The 15,720-nt window shown below is 39.7% G+C and overlaps 3 protein-coding genes across 4 annotated transcripts in view; all 3 read left to right on the plus strand.

Annotated features, from left to right (window-relative positions):
• Positions 1–9,090, plus strand: part of LOC132701361 (NPC intracellular cholesterol transporter 1 homolog 1b-like) — a 14,602-nt gene extending 5,512 nt beyond the window's left edge. The window contains exons 13-21 of the mRNA XM_060669197.1: positions 698–998; positions 1,045–1,172; positions 1,390–1,508; positions 3,000–3,138; positions 5,196–5,359; positions 5,410–5,671; positions 6,431–6,844; positions 8,665–8,941; positions 8,999–9,090. Coding sequence (XP_060525180.1) covers positions 698–998; positions 1,045–1,172; positions 1,390–1,508; positions 3,000–3,138; positions 5,196–5,359; positions 5,410–5,671; positions 6,431–6,844; positions 8,665–8,941; positions 8,999–9,036 — 1,842 coding nt within the window. The 3' untranslated portion in view covers positions 9,037–9,090. The remainder of the gene's footprint in view (positions 1–697; positions 999–1,044; positions 1,173–1,389; positions 1,509–2,999; positions 3,139–5,195; positions 5,360–5,409; positions 5,672–6,430; positions 6,845–8,664; positions 8,942–8,998) is intronic.
• Positions 9,091–9,172: 82 nt separating this feature from the next.
• On the plus strand, positions 9,173–12,689 carry LOC132700672 (coiled-coil domain-containing protein 130 homolog). Its single transcript, XM_060668153.1, has 3 exons — positions 9,173–9,536; positions 10,242–10,502; positions 12,271–12,689. Exons 1-3 carry the CDS (start codon positions 9,225–9,227, stop codon positions 12,649–12,651), a joined length of 954 nt encoding a protein of 317 aa, XP_060524136.1. The 5' UTR covers positions 9,173–9,224; the 3' UTR covers positions 12,652–12,689.
• Positions 12,690–13,072: 383 nt separating this feature from the next.
• Positions 13,073–15,525, plus strand: LOC132700789 (zinc finger protein 239-like). 2 transcript variants are annotated; one of them, XM_060668324.1, is made up of 3 exons: positions 13,073–13,340; positions 13,392–14,073; positions 15,230–15,525. In XM_060668324.1, the coding sequence occupies exons 1-3, from the start codon at positions 13,179–13,181 to the stop codon at positions 15,508–15,510; spliced, it is 1,125 nt and encodes a 374-aa protein (XP_060524307.1). In that variant the 5' UTR covers positions 13,073–13,178; the 3' UTR covers positions 15,511–15,525. The 2 variants fall into 2 exon arrangements, with proteins under 2 accessions (XP_060524307.1, XP_060524309.1); XM_060668326.1 differs by having other exon boundaries at positions 13,073–13,334.
• Positions 15,526–15,720: the final 195 nt, after the last annotated feature.

The following is a 15,720-nucleotide window of genomic DNA, read 5'->3' on the forward strand; positions in this document are numbered from 1 at the left end:
AGAGAGAAAGAGAGAGAGAGAGAGAGAGAAAGAGAGAGAAAGAGAGAGAGAGAGAGAGAGAGAGAAAGAGAGAGAGAGAGAGAGAGAGAGAAAGAGAGAGAGAGAGAGAGAGAGAGAGAAAGAGAGAGAGAGAGAAAGAGAGAGAGAGAGAGAGAGAGAGAGAGAGAAAGAGAGAGAGAGAGTAGAGAGTAGAGAGTAGAAGGGCGTGAGAAAAAGAGTAGAGAGTAGAAGGGCGTGAGAGACAGAGGGAGAGATAGGAGCGAGGGAGCGAGAAAAAGGTGGGGGGGAGAAGAAAAAAGTTTATGAAAGGGAGCAAACGGTGGAAAGGAGGCGGGAAAAGAATTTTGAAGAGATTTAAGGATGAAACAGAGTGAAAAGAAACAGAGTTAAGTGTAAAAAAAGTACAAAAGGTAAATAAAACGAGGAAAGTGATTTAGAAGAGATATAAAAATGAAATGTGGTGGAAAGAGTGGTAAGGAAGATGGAGGGCTGACAGGAAGAGAAAACGCGGTAATTTGAAAAGGAAGTGTTATAAGAGAGAGGTTTAGAAGAGAGACGGCACACGGTGAAAAGAGAGCTAGCAGAGAATAGAGAGAGAGATTTAGAAGTGAGAGGCTGGGGAGATGGAGACTTGGGAGGGAGAGAAACTCACACGCAACTCCTTCGATCTAACGGAGCTGCGTGGGTCCGAGTGCAGCTGGAATCGAAGCTGCTGCTCGGTTTCGGGGGCATAGCGGTGGTCGCCGCCTCCGTCCTGTCCGGCATCGGTGTGTGCTCGTTTTTCGGCATCACCACGACCCTCTTCACGATCGAGGTGATCCCGTTTCTGGTACTCGCGGTAGGAGTGGACAACATATTCATCATCGTGCAAGCGCACCAGCGGAAAGAGAGGGGGGAGGAGGCGCGAACGATCAAGGAGGACATCGCGGACACGATGGGCGAGGTCGGTCCGAGCCTGTTGCTCACCAGCTCGTCGGAGGTGCTTTGCTTCGCGATAGGTACGTTTGCGAAGGTTCTTTCCAATTCTTAAGTGTCCAATTTCAGGGTCGTTGTCGACCATGCCGGCGGTACATTCGTTCGCTCTCTACGCGTCGTCCGCCATTGCCCTCAACTTCCTCTACCAGATCACCGCGTTTATCGCGCTGCTCTCGTTGGACGAGCAACGTTACGAGGTAAGGCGATAGAGCTTCGATAGAAATACCCTCGACAACTTTTGATAACAAGTCATCATTCTAAAGGTTCTTTGGGTACGCGGAAGGGGCGTGGCTCAGTATAGGCCACTTCGAGGGGGCGGGGCTTGGTTTAAGGCGGAGTTAAAAAAATTATAGCCGCGCCCAAAGAATCTTTGTTTAACAACGAGTGTTGAAACCATTAGGTCCTCCGTTTCAGGCGGACAGGCTGGACATTTTCTGCTGCGTTCAAATGGAAAGGCGCGATCCCGGTACACCCAAGAGGCCGCCCATCGTCCACACGTTTTGGAAACAGGTCTACACTCCGGCAATAATGACGTGAGTACCTTGTATTTACTTTAGAACGGAGCGATAGTACATTCGTTACATTTGAACTACTCCCCACGCCTGACGTATACTTCCCGATTACGGCTAACGCGAGGAGGTGTAGGAGGGGGGTATGTGGAAGCACACGTCAGACACACTTCCATTACATCTCCACATGTACAGGGTGACCCCTTTAAGAGGGGCCTATGCCTTATCTCGAAACCTACCAGGGTTACAAAAAAAAATTAAATACAAAAGTTGTTTCTATTAAAATGGTCCTTATTTTTTTTATTTTCCTAATCCTAATGCCTTAATTGGCAGGTAAAATTAAAAACTGGGTAAAAGATTTAAATTATTAAGATATGAAACTGGGAACTAACTCCTTATCAACTTGTTCACAAACGTCTTAAAGCATAGTTAAGAAGTCAATTAAAAACAGAATATTAAGCTTTGCACAATGTTGTCAAATTTCGCAAATTACTTATTTTTACGTTTAAATGTCTACGTGAAATGATTACAAAAAATTAACGCTAACTACTAATGCATATTACTTACATGTAAAATTAATTAAATTAGTAATTAGTAAATGGTATGTGGCATTTGAGACGTCATTCGTTTCATTCAGATAGTAAAGTTGGTAAAATATGGGCCCTAAAATTCTAGATATCCAGATTACGCAGCATGACGTGGTCTATATTATTGAGAACATGAATATTTTTTAAAAGTTTTTTTCCATTTAAGGACCTTATTTACAATATTCATAAATTATGTATTATTCCCAATTAAGACAAAACGATAAGTACTGTGTTATATAATTTGAAATTGCTATTAAAGTGGCCATTCGAAAATCCTATAAAATACGGGGTGTCTCATTTAAGAAAATTGAGAAAAGTATAATTTTGCGAAACGTGGCAACACCGCGTATTTTAAGAAAATGCTTTAAATTTGCATTATTTTCGTAACAGGTTAATAAGCAACCCAACCATGATCGTTTACACATAACCCGAATTCTGCAGATGATCGCTAAAAGTTCGAAACGGTGCATCACAGAACCATACTCATATATATCGTTGAATATTCAAAAATTCAATAAAATTTAGGGTCTTCTATTAAAAAAAAAAACTTTATTTTGCCACCCTGTATATGAAGATTAGGAAAATAAAAAAAAGGTCATTTTAATAGAAACAACTTTTGTCTTTAAATATTTTTTTGTAACCCCCGTAGGTTGCAAGATATAAGCTCCTCTGTAAATCTAACCTCTAACTCCACATTCTAGTCCATTATACCCAACATAGATATAGAGATACGGAAGAGGTCTATGTAGAGAAGGTGTAAGAAGAGTGTATAAAGAATATATGGAAACGCTGGGTCGTTTTTTATATTTGTCTGTTCTCTGTTCTACCTGGTCCGTTCTCTGTAACAGACCTTCGAAGCATCCACCACGAATAAGTCAAATTATGACTGATTTCGGACTCTAGAATTAGACCATAATAATAATTTCAGGATGCCGGCACGAATCGCCACCATGATATTTTTCATTTGCACATTCGCGGTCAGTCTGATGGTCGCGCCCTCCATCGAAGTCGGGCTCGATCAGAAACTGGCGATGCCCGGCGACAGTCACGTGCTCAAGTACTTCGAGGTGAGCACACAAAAAAAAAACTATAACCTCGAAAACGGAGGTTACCCAAACGTGGAAAAAATTGCAATGGCAAACGTAAAACAAACCGTTGCTATTCGTATAGTTTGCTCGTTACAACCGAGGCAAAAATAGATAACGGAAATCTGGCCCCTCTCCTTAAAGAGTTTTGCTCGCCATGTATTAAGTTTTATTTTGTCAAGGGATAAAACTTACATTAGAAAAAACAAATTCTTATGAGTATACTTCCACCAGAAATATAGTGCTTTCACAGCCGACTCCGTGATTAACTTTGCCTACTGTTTATTACTTCAAAACTTACCGTAACCATTCCAGGACCGTCCTAGGACTAACAAGCGTCCTAGGACTAACAAGCGGGATATTAGTATATTTTCCATCTTTTTCGCCCAGTAATTCTTGAAACATGTACATAAAAAAAATAGTACGTTCTATGCCACTTGTTTTTATTGCCGCTCCTACTTTCCCTTCTGAATTTCTTATAAAAATATAAACATTAAAAACAATTTGTTTAGCATGGGAAGACAAATGGATCCGCATTTTTATTAAAAAAATAAATAAGAACAAAAAGTTCAGATTTTCACGAAATTATGTATTTTCACATGACAATTGTTTATCAAATGTAATATTTACAAACCACCTGCTACTATATATACCGAAAACTGACAATAAAACCTTAATTAATGTTGTGGGAATTCAAGTTCAATAAAGGAGAGGTATTTAAATCTGATTGATCTTTAAGCGATACATTTGAATGTCTCATTTTGTTAATCTCCATGGCTTCCAATAAATTTAATTTTCTACTTTTTGTGGCTGTATGTAAAATATCAAAATTGAGATTAGGGACATTTCGTTTCATTGTTTTTTAAAAATTTTCCTATTGCATTGTTAGTTCTGAAAGCTATTTTTAAACCACATTTTGACAAATGTTTTGAAACTTTTTCACTGGTTTCTCCTACGTATGTAATTGTTTTAAATTGTCCGTGTTCTGTATTAGGTTTCGGATAAATAGAGTTTACTGTTGCCTGGATTTGTTTTGTACATCAAATGACAATGGTGTTGCGTTAGAAGGGATTTTGATATCTTTAATTTTGTCGATTAATTGAAAAGAATTTTTTATTGCAAATTTTGGTTCAAAATCTGTGTGGAAGTTTAAAATATTTACTAATTTTGTTGGGACTTTAAATGCTGGAGCTGTTACACAGATAAAATTATAAATAAAAAAACAAATCCAGTAAAAAATATAAAAAAAATAAAAACTGTTTTGACTGGAAAGTGCATGATAAATTTCTACTATGCTCACATCTATTGCTACCAATACCATAGTGTCTTTTGGGGAAATTCAAGTCATGCGACATCTGTTTTCAAATATCAAAAAAATGTCTTAAGGGGTATTGCTGGAGTGGCGCCGGATATTTAGTGCATGCCCCTCTTCTGGGAGTTTAAAATACTGCCTTTAGCGTGTATATACATATTAGAAGTTTGTTTATATTAAAATAAAAATAGCTTACAAAAAATCGGAGATTTCCACGACTATAATACACGTAACAAAGACTGTTTTCCCATAAAAAAATAGACTAGAATTTTCAAAAAAATATTTTACGAACACCGGTATTAGAGTCTACAATAGACACATTTTTAAATCCAAACTAAAGTTTTTCCTCCTGGAAAACTGTTTTTATAATTTTACCGAATATTTTACCTATTAATCATTCATTGTTGTGCTTTGTCATATATTTCTATTATATAAGTTTTTAATGTAATTTGCTGCCTCATTTGCATGGTCTACTTGACGAAATCCATAATACACTGTTTGTATTCTAAATATGTGAGATAATGAAGATATTATTATTATTATTTCTTGAACCTAACGGGCAGCAAGTTAGTAGTTCCTTTTGAACTTTAAATGCAAACTTAACTGAGTATACGAGAGTTTGTCTTGCAAATGAACATATTTTTGGCGTTTTTTTCGAACATTCGGGTGGCCTCTGGTTCCTCTGTGAGACGCGTAGGGGGCGTTTTTTTTACGTCGTTCGTTCCAGTACTTGGAGGAGCTCCTGAGCATCGGCAGTCCCGTCTACTGGGTGACCAAAGGGAAGCTGGACTACTCTGACCCGGATTTAAACCGGAAGGTGTGCGGTGGTGTCGATTGCATCGACTATTCCATCGCGACCCAGTTGTACCTCGCGTCTCAAGCGGCGAACATGTGAGTGCCTTTTTTTTCTTTAAATCCCGCTCCAACAATCGAATTCTCAGCACGTACCTGTCGACGAGGCCCGATTCCTGGCTGGACGACTTCCAGGACTGGGCGGACACCGAGGGTTGCTGCAAGTACTTCTCTTCCAACTATTCGTTCTGCCCGCACACCTATCCGACTTCGTTGTGCTCTTCGTGCTCATATTCCTCTCTGGGAGGCAACGTCACCCGCCAGCAGTACTTCAAGAAGTACCTGCCCACGTTCCTCGAGGACAATCCCGACCCTACCTGCGCCAAGGGCGGTCATGCGTCGTATTACAACGTAAGTACCATTTAGGTTTAGTTAGATAACGGGATAATGGGACGTGATTGGAAGCCACGTCCAGGCGGGAAAACAATAGCAAAAGAAACGATACTAAATGGAAGAAACGCCTATGGGAAGTGGTTTAGTTAAAAACTAAACAAGCAGGATGATTTTATTGTCAAACAAACTCTTTTCCGTGTCTTAATCGATTGTCGAAAGTTATACGCGGTCGCCGTCGATACGGGTCGATTCAGCGTCGAAAAAAAAAACCGTTCTTTGTTTTTGTCTGTTCTCTGTTCTCCCGCGTCTGTTCTCCGTCACGCGCTCTCGGAAATTTCGAACGATTGCTAGGCGGATCGAGGCGATCTGACGTCGGCGGCCATTTTGTCGCATATTGGTGCGGAAAAATTATCGTTTTCGTAAGATCGGACAGCTTAGTGTGAAACAAGACCATTTAAAAAACAAGATGGCAACTTTGGCGTTATAAATGAACTTGCTTTTGACGAAACTTCTGGATTCCTGTTGCGTCGGTTTTTGTCAAGTCAAGCTCGCTAACCTAACAGCGACTCAGGTCTTTACATGTCACCAATATGGGAATCAGTTATCTCAAACAATATATACAGCAGGTACACATTAAAATGCGAGTCAGTCTCAGTTAAGCTCTGAAGAAGCCAACACAAGTTTTGAAAAAAATATTACGGTATCTTGTGGAAGTTTTTTTGAAAAATCAAAATAAACTCGTTTCCTAAACGCGACCTCGTCTTCTCCCCGTCACAGGGTATATCGTACACGACCGACGACGACGGCACGACGTCGGTCGCCGCCTCTCGGTTCATGTCGTACCACACGGTACTGAAAACGTCCGCCGACTACATAGGGGCGCTGAGATACGCTCGCCGTATCGCTGCCAACTTGACCGAAACGTTGGGTGTCGACGGCGTCGAAATATTCCCCTACAGTGTGTTCTACGTCTACTACGAGCAGTACCTCAGCATCTGGTACGACACCATCGACAACCTGGTCTACGCGCTGACCGTAGTCTTCGCCGCCGCCTTCTTCATTACCGGTTTCAACTGGTTCACCGCTTTCGTAGTCTGGCTGACGGTCGCCATGATTGTCGCGCACCTCCTCGGCCTGATGTACTTCTGGGGTATATCGTTGAATGCGATCTCGCTTGTCAACTTGATCATGGTGAGTGGGTCCATGGCGGATAAATTTATAAAAACCGGCGCATCCGCCAAAAACGGGAAAGCAACACGGCACATCCGCCAAAAGAGATATTTTATGAGTCGAACTCACTATTTTAAAACCTACTAGTTCTTAGATTACGACAAGCAGTAGAGATACAAGAAATCGATCAATTAAAATAAATCAATGATATCGGTAATATTCCGGAATAAATTTCATACATTGTAGCCAAATGGTGAATGTGTTGAATGCAAAAGTTGTGGATTTTCAAATATACAGGGCGGTTCATAGATATGTGGGAAATCAAACTTGCATTTTTTGGAATACGGAACACCCTGTAGATTTTATAATATTACCCAAACGTGAAAAGTCCACACAGACGAATTAGGTGCAATTCTTTCAGATTCGTTACATGTTAATACAAAAAGGTAATGCAGAATATATTAATTAAATCCGAGTTTTAAACAAAAATAAAATTATAAACTGCGCAACTTTGGAAAAACAATGTAAACATATTTTTACGCCACGGACTATATTTTTTTAAATTTATTTTTATATAATTTTTTTAATTAATCAGCATTTTTATTCTTTTGATCAATATTTGTATTTCGATTATAAGGTGCCTTTTAAGTATACGTAATTTTATTCTTTTTTGTTTGACTTATGTAACATTAATAAAGTATTTGTATTGAAAAATGCAATAGTTGCATTGCTAATAGTTCAGAAAAGTGGCTCTAACACGGCCTTTGAGCGATTGGGCAGTATAACAATAATAACAATAATAATGATATTGATAATGATAATAATAATAAGTATTTCCATGACCTACTTACATTTGCACGAAGACGCCATCTGAAAATATTATTTTATTGTTTAATAATATTTTGGGATTTAAGGAGGGCAGAATTTCTAAGTTAATGGATGGAAAGGAAACTTTTTTTTTCAGACCTATTTATTTTTATATTATATATATATATTTTATATTTTATATACAGGGCGTTCCATTTACAAAAAAGTATCGTTTCCTACATACTTATAATTTATAAATCACCCTGTATATTTGAGAATAATTTTAAATTACTTCCTTTTGTATCTAACATTTTTTTTTAAATAATAAATGAAAAATATCAATTTGACATACTATTTGAACGTCCTAATCATATAATTATTTGAAATCACAACTACTCCCAAAAAAATAACCTTTTTATAAATCTATAATTTTCAGAGTTCTTAAACCTGGCAACGCAGCAAGAACAAAAACACCTAGTTGATGCAACAAGCTGAAAGTGAAACCACAAGATCCATTTTGTATAAAAATGGATTATTCTAAATATTCAGGGTGTTTGACGGTTCATGAACCATTAGACGTATGACGTTAAACATTTTCTCCTCCTTTATGGATCTAAAATATTCGCAATGTTGCCACTTGTATTAAAAACACACTTCCATTTTCTCTCCACTTTTATTGTGCAAAATATTTAAATTTTCAAGATCATAGAGATATTTTCATCGGGTTTAGGATCTTGTAAATAACAAAACCAAGACTTCAATGTGCCAATTTGTCACGCGAACATTTACCCGCAAATTTCAATTTTTCATCCATTCATTTCCATAGCAATTTGGTTATAAAGCCCAAAATCTGCATTTTATTGCCTGCAAAATCCCACAATCCATAAAACATGTCGTAAAAATCACCCCTAAACTTCTTAGAGGGACGCCACCGTCTCACAGCGCCTGAACGCTATTTCACATAACAAAAACGAAACGTTCACACCAGCTATGTTTTCGTGTTGAAAATTCCGATGACCTCATTTGTTGCGCAGAGCGTCGGCATCGCGGTCGAGTTTTGCGGCCACATGGTGACGCATTTCGAAAAATCGGACAGCGGTACTGCGGTCGGCAAGGCGACCGACGCCCTCGCCAACGTCGGCAGCTCGGTCTTCATGGGCATCACGCTGACGAAATTCTCCGGCATCACCGTCCTCGCGTTCTCCAAGTCCGAAATCTTCAAGGTGTTCTACTTTCGCATGTACCTCGGCATCGTGTTGATAGGCGCCCTCCACGGTCTACTTTTTCTCCCCGTGTTTTTAAGTTTCGTAGGTGAGTGCGTCTGACGTTAATTTACACGCGTGTAAATGTGGTTTTTATTGTCTTCAGGTTCCATCAAGTACCGAAGCCACGAAAAATCCCGTTAAAACGACCGTATATTGTATATTTGTAGGTTATTCTTTAATAAAAACGATTCCAAAAACTCTGAGCGTTTAATTTGTCCAACCAAAACCGATCTGTGCCCGTGGCCACCGCGCTCGTAAGAAGAAGAATCCCGGCTTAACCTCCTTTAGCGTTTGTTTACCCATCTCGACCGTTTAAAACGTAGTAAAACATGGGCGAGCGCAAGGGGACCAACAAATATTACCCGCCCGACTACGACCCCAAAGTCGGGGGGCTCAACAAGTTCCTGGGGACGCACGCGTTGCGGGAACGCGCCAGGAAGATCCACCAGGGCATCATCATAATCCGGTTCGAGATGCCCTACAATATATGGTGCGACGGGTGCAAGAATCACGTGGGGATGGGGGTGCGTTACAACGCGGAGAAGACCAAAGTGGGCATGTATTACACGACGCCCGTGTACCAATTCAAAATGAAGTGCCACTTGTGCGACAACCATTACGTGATCAGGGCCGATCCCGCGGTAAGTTTACGCGCGCCTCGTGAAATATACTGTTTTTCCGCCTTGGAACATTCGGGGGTAGTTGTTAAGCTAAAAATATTCCAAGTGCGGAAAACAGCAAAATATTCGGTTATTATGCAAATCATTAACACTTTTAGTCACTACTCGTAATTCCTAAAATGCTCACTTATTATGCAAAATCAGTAACAGTTTGTAGTCACTAATAATTCTTAAAACGCTCAGTTATTATGCAAAATCACTAACAGTTTGTAGTCACTAATAATTCTTAAAACGCTCAGTTATTATGCAAAATCACTAACAATTTCAGTTAATATGCATAATTCCTAAAATGCTCAGTTATTATGGGAAATCACTGACAGCTTCAGTTGCTACGCATAATTCCTAAAATAGTTTGACTAATTACATATAATTCCTAAAATATTCGGTTATTATGCAAAATCACTAACAGTTTCAGTTACTACGCATAATTCCTAAAATGCTCAGTTATTATGCGAATCATTAACACTTTTAGTCACTACTCATAATTCCTAAAATGCTCATTATTTAACAAAATAAAAAATTCAATTGTAACTTTGACACCCTGTATCTCGGTTAATATCAACTTTTGAACTAATGTAATGTTCGTTAAATCGTAATATTTTTTACCTAGAGAATCTCCAATTTTGCCACGTACCAGTACTTCCTAACGCCCTCAAAAATTTTTAGAATTTGGACTACGTGATCATATCGGGAGCGAGGAGGCAAGAAAACAGATGGGACCCCACGCAGAACGGGCAAGTGGTGCCCGAGACGAAGGAAACTCAGAAACGGCTCTTCGACGACTCGATGTTCAAGCTAGAGCACGGCTCGGAAGACAAGAGCACCTCGGAGAGCGCCAAGCCGCGACTCGCGAAGCTTTTCAACCGAAACGAAGAAACATGGAGCGACTCGTACACGGCCAATCAAAAACTCAGGGCTGAGTTTCGGGTAGGGCGCGACCGCATCGAAAACGGGGCTGGTTTACAATAAATTAATCCTTAAATATTGCCTAGGGTGCCGCTAAGAGTCTCTTAATTAACCGGGGCTCGGTAACCTAACCTTGTAGTCTAGTTAATGAGCTTAAAATGACTTAAATATATATTAACGTTTCGATAGCAATTTTGATCTTTTTCAAAATATTATTTTCTATAATTGACATATACAACAATGATAACAATATAATAATAATAAATAACAAGTTAAAATTCCAGTCAAAAAAGAAGTAATAAAGTATATGAAATACCATGCTCTAATTGGGACAGGACAAACAAGCCAGTATTTAAAAAATAGAATCAACAGACATGAGTATGAAAAAAAAAACAGCTTTTCATACACGTCCATTGTGGCAACACCAAACACACATTTAACTTTCAAAAAGTTAAAGTCCTACTAACAGAACCTAACACCAAAAAGAGAGGACTTTATGACAGCATAGAAATCCAAAAAAACAAAAAATCATATACCATTCAATTTTAAACTAATAAAATTTTTGCTAAAAAAAATCCGCATAAAATATTCGCTGACAAATTATATTTATTTTAAATATGTAATTTGACGCAACATCAACTGTCAGAAAAAAGTCATCAATTATTATATATGTCACTTATACAAAATTAGAATATTTTGAAAATGATCGAAATTACGATCAAAACGATAATAGATATTTAAAGGAATTACGTTATTTGTTTTCGAGAGACCGAATACCCAAGAGAATTTGAAGAAAATATACACAAGACGGTCCAAGAAACTACACCTATAAAAAATTCACACACACATACATGGCACAACCTCATTTTTTTGCATTTTTGGATTCAGGAGGTTATGCTACGTACGTCTCATTTTTTTGGTTTTTTTTTCCTATTTTTTTTTTATTTTTGGAAATTGTGTCTAGGAGGCCGTGACTATCATAAATACAATTGACCGGGTCACCTGATCGTGGGAAAAATTGCAAATGAAACATTTCTTTACTTGTCTAATGGCAAATAGCATTTAATGTAATAAACTATAACTATAGTTTTTTCAAATGGCACCCGAGTGGAAACAAAAACTTTTTAAAACCGGCGCTTTTTTTGCAACATTTTGACAACACAAAAATTTTCAAAATCTGTTACCGAACCTGTTGCATAATATACTTTTTCTATGACCGTTAGTTTTTGGGTACATTTTCGCAAAACAACACGAATACATTCACTGACATGACTGTCAGTATTGACAAACGTCAAAATTCAAAGAAACGTCTCCGAAGACATCCGATTGCTCCCAAATCCGTGCGGTAAAATCCCGAAAATGTCCGAAGTGGCCCGCACGCTAGATCGGTGGGTAATTAGGTATTTTACAGACACTTTCTCATGTCACCCGGTATATATTGAGACGGAATTATGTATAAATCATTTTGCCGAAAAAGTGGACTGGTAAAAATTTCGAAAGTTATAAACAATCAAAAGTAGCGTTTAGTTTTTTGCTTACAGCTCGTAAACTTATATTTTTTTCGATTTTGAAAAAGAGATCCCTAAAGAGGAGGAAATTTACTAAAAAAAAGTTCCCATTCATCCGCGTCGCATGTTAGTGACTTACAATGAAAAAAAAATTGTTTGGGTATATAAAGTAGATTAAAAAATCTAAAATAATTACCGTTAGAATTTTTGATTAAAAGTAATTTCCCACGGTTGTTAATTAACAACTTACGTAACTGAAAGTGTTGTTTTCGTTTCTTTAGAGGAAGAACTGCGAACAGAAGGGTCTCGAGGAGAAAAGCCGAACTCTATCGAAGAAATCGAGTCTGGACATACCGTTGCTCGAGGAGAACGAAGAGGACAACAGGATCGCGCGTTTACTGTCCATGAAACCGGCGAAAACGTCGGAAGAAAATTCCGTGGAGATCAGGGCTAGGATAGTTTCCGAGTGTTTGTTGCCTTCCGCGAATTTTTCGCGAAAAAGGGAGACGGTCGCCGTGAAAATCCTCGAAAGCGACAAACCAAACTTGGGGGTGGTTTTGAAGAGGCGGCCGACCGCGGAAGAAGAAGCCGACGTTAAAAAAGCGAAAACGAACGTTTCTTTGGTGGGAGATTATAGTTCTAGCGGCGATTCTGACTGTTAAATAAGCGTTAATTAAATAAATAATATATTTTGTCGTTTTTACCGGTTTAAAATTATTTTTACCTTTTTACATTAAAGTTTTAAAACACCATAGAACACAGACAAATATTAAATCGGTTATAGATTGCAAACTTCTAGAATAGAAACAGCATCGCCAGCGCCATCTAGTGTCGCGTGAGGAACTAATAGCGAAGTTCGGAATCAAATTCCTTGTTTCTTTTTGTATTTTTAAATTCTGAATTGGAAATTTAGAAATATTCCTGTCCAATTTAGAGGATATAATTCCTAATATAACAAAAATATGTTTTTTATTTTCTCGCTTATTAAATTTCATTCGAAATTTTTCCCGCGGTGAAGGATGGTTCCGCCGAATACGGAATGGGCGGTAGATATTTTTTATGGTCCGTGGTCGGATTCGAACTACGTCCGAAGCCATTGAGGTTAGGTAGGTTCGACAATTTACTCAAGCGGCGATATGTTTCGATCTTATCGCGAGTTCATATCGTTTCATCGACGTCGGTGGGCGAAATGGACGCGTTCTCCTACGCGAACGTGGTGGATTTTAAAAACATGTGCCGCACCTGCCTGAGCAACCAAAACGCGAAGCACAAGATCTTCAACGAGAACATTAATATCGAAGACCGGTCCTTTCCCATTTCGGACCTGCTGAACATGCTGTGCGAGGTTAATGTAGGGCGGGTATTCGACGTCGAACCCAAGTTTTCAAGGTTTCCTTTTTAGTACAGCAAAACTTACCCCATCAAGATTTGCCTGTACTGCTTGGCCAGGTTGAAAGAGATGTACGAATTCAAGCTGCAGATCGAAAAGTCGCAGTCCATATTGGAAAGACACTTGGGCCCGCCTGACGTCGAATACAGTGCGCCGCCTTTCGAGAAACTCAACCCGCCCAGTCGGAAGAACGAAAATTTCACTCGAACCCGGAAAAAATCAAACGCAGCCCCTGCGAAGCGCGAAACGGGCGGTGTTACAGCTGAAACAACCGCAGTGCGCCCCGTTAGGTGCGCGTTTTGCGACAAAACGTTTAAATCGAAGCACATTCTGCAGGCGCACCTGAAACGTCACACGCTGAAGGGTAAATTCTTGTGCACTCTCTGCGGCAAGGGGTTCAATTCGCAGGGGTGTCTAAGCAGGCACGCCCCCGTGCACACGGGCGAGAGAAAGTACGCTTGCGACGTCTGCGATAAGAGCTTTCTGACGTCCAACAACCTCAATGTCCACTCGAGAATTCACACCGGCCACAAGCCTTACCTGTGCAACGTGTGCGGCAAGTCATTCGGCAATCGCACGGGCTTAAATTTCCACTTGCGCACCCACAGCAAGGAGAAACCTTACACGTGCGACGTCTGCGAGAAAACTTTCGCCGCTCAGAGCCACTTGGATTGCCACAAAATGATTCACACCGGTAATGTACCTCACTTAACCTTAGTTTGTCTTTCTTTGGGAACGCCGAATAGCGATTGGTCCGTTTGAACCGGGCGCCGATCGCGACGTCTCATTGGCCGATTCGACACGCCGACGCCACGGACCACGGCACCGAGTGCGCGTCCGCCGTTCGATTTTTGTGATCCGTGGCGCATCGCGTCCTAATTTGTGTTTAGGTTTCCAAATAAACCCACATCGCGTTTTGGATTTGGGTCCATCAAAGAAGCGTTTTAATAATATTTTTCTCTCGTTGTGTCCGAAAATAGTTCATTTTTTAAAAAAATGAGCAGAAAGTTATCTTTTTTAAAATTAAAGTTATTCTGACATAAAAAAGAGTATACACTCATGCCTCAACCACCATATTCACCGGATATGGCCCCTTGCGACTTTTTCCCGTTCCCAAAACCCAAGGTTTGGAATGATCGAGGAGATAAAGAAAAAATCTTTAGAAGAACTCAATGCTATACCAGAAAGTGCTTACCAGAAGTGCTTTGAGGACTAGTTTGAATGGGACAACGTTAATTTTGATAAATAAATAAATAGTTTTTGATAAAACCTTACTTTTTGAACACGCTTCGTTTCACTTTTCCGTTGGTCGAAATCCTGCAAGCAACAGGTTCGTAATTTTGTGGAAGTTTTACCCATTTTATGGATTTGGAACCTGTATGCTGCTTTTAATTTGGTCGTCGTGCCTTATCTTGGGTTCTGGGTTTGCTTTACCTTTCCTTTCGGCACTACAACCTCCCGAAAGGGTATATTCAGTAAGTTTTTTTTCCGTTCCTCTATTTTGTTCAGAGTATGCCGCAATTCGGTATCCATGGCATCGGACCGGTTTCTCTAACGTCCAAGACGAGTAGAAAATCAGAACCCGTGTAACGGTAATCTATTTCTGTTTTATTTCACTATATCACTAATTTTAGTGCATAAATTTGCACACTCCTAGACATCCGTTACGACCTGCTCGCTGCTTTACTGAGTGTTCCCTGTGTACATTTTTCTTTTTTTTTTAATATTCCAATTTTCTAATTTAAATTTTCAAAAACAAAAAAAACGTGGAAAGTCACTTAAAACTTCGCCAGTCGCGTCAGGAATATTCGTAGTTCTGTAAAAATGACGTCATTAGGATTTTATTTCAGGCGAGAGGCCGTTCGGGTGCGCGCACTGCAACAAAGCGTTCATAAAAAAGTGCGACCTGCGCAGACACGAGGCGACCCACACCGGCGTCAAACCGTTCGGGTGCGATTTTTGCGGCAAACATTTCGTCACGAGAGTCTACCTGCAGTACCACGTGACGCTGCACACCAACGAGAGGCCCCACGCGTGCGCCATCTGCGGCAGGGGGTTCGTAAGGCGCTGCGACTTGAATAATCACCTCGTCAAGCGTCACGGTTCGACGGAAGCGGCGTGTTTTGGTTAATTAGCATTGCTTAATGTCACCCTTTAGGGCTCAGGATGTGATTTTGTTGGATTATAGCAAAGCCTTCGATACCTTAAATCATAGTCTTCTTATTTTAAAGTTAAGGTGACTTTCTGCCAATTCTAAGGGGAGTTCCGCAGGGCAGCATTTTGGGACCTTTATTGTTCTCTATTTACACCTCTGACTTCTCTAGGCACTTAAATAAATGCT

This window comes from Cylas formicarius, unplaced genomic scaffold (genome assembly GCF_029955315.1).
Source record: "Cylas formicarius isolate icCylForm1 unplaced genomic scaffold, icCylForm1.1 PGA_scaffold_4__25_contigs__length_36172078, whole genome shotgun sequence".
Taxonomy (NCBI): domain Eukaryota; kingdom Metazoa; phylum Arthropoda; class Insecta; order Coleoptera; family Brentidae; genus Cylas; species Cylas formicarius.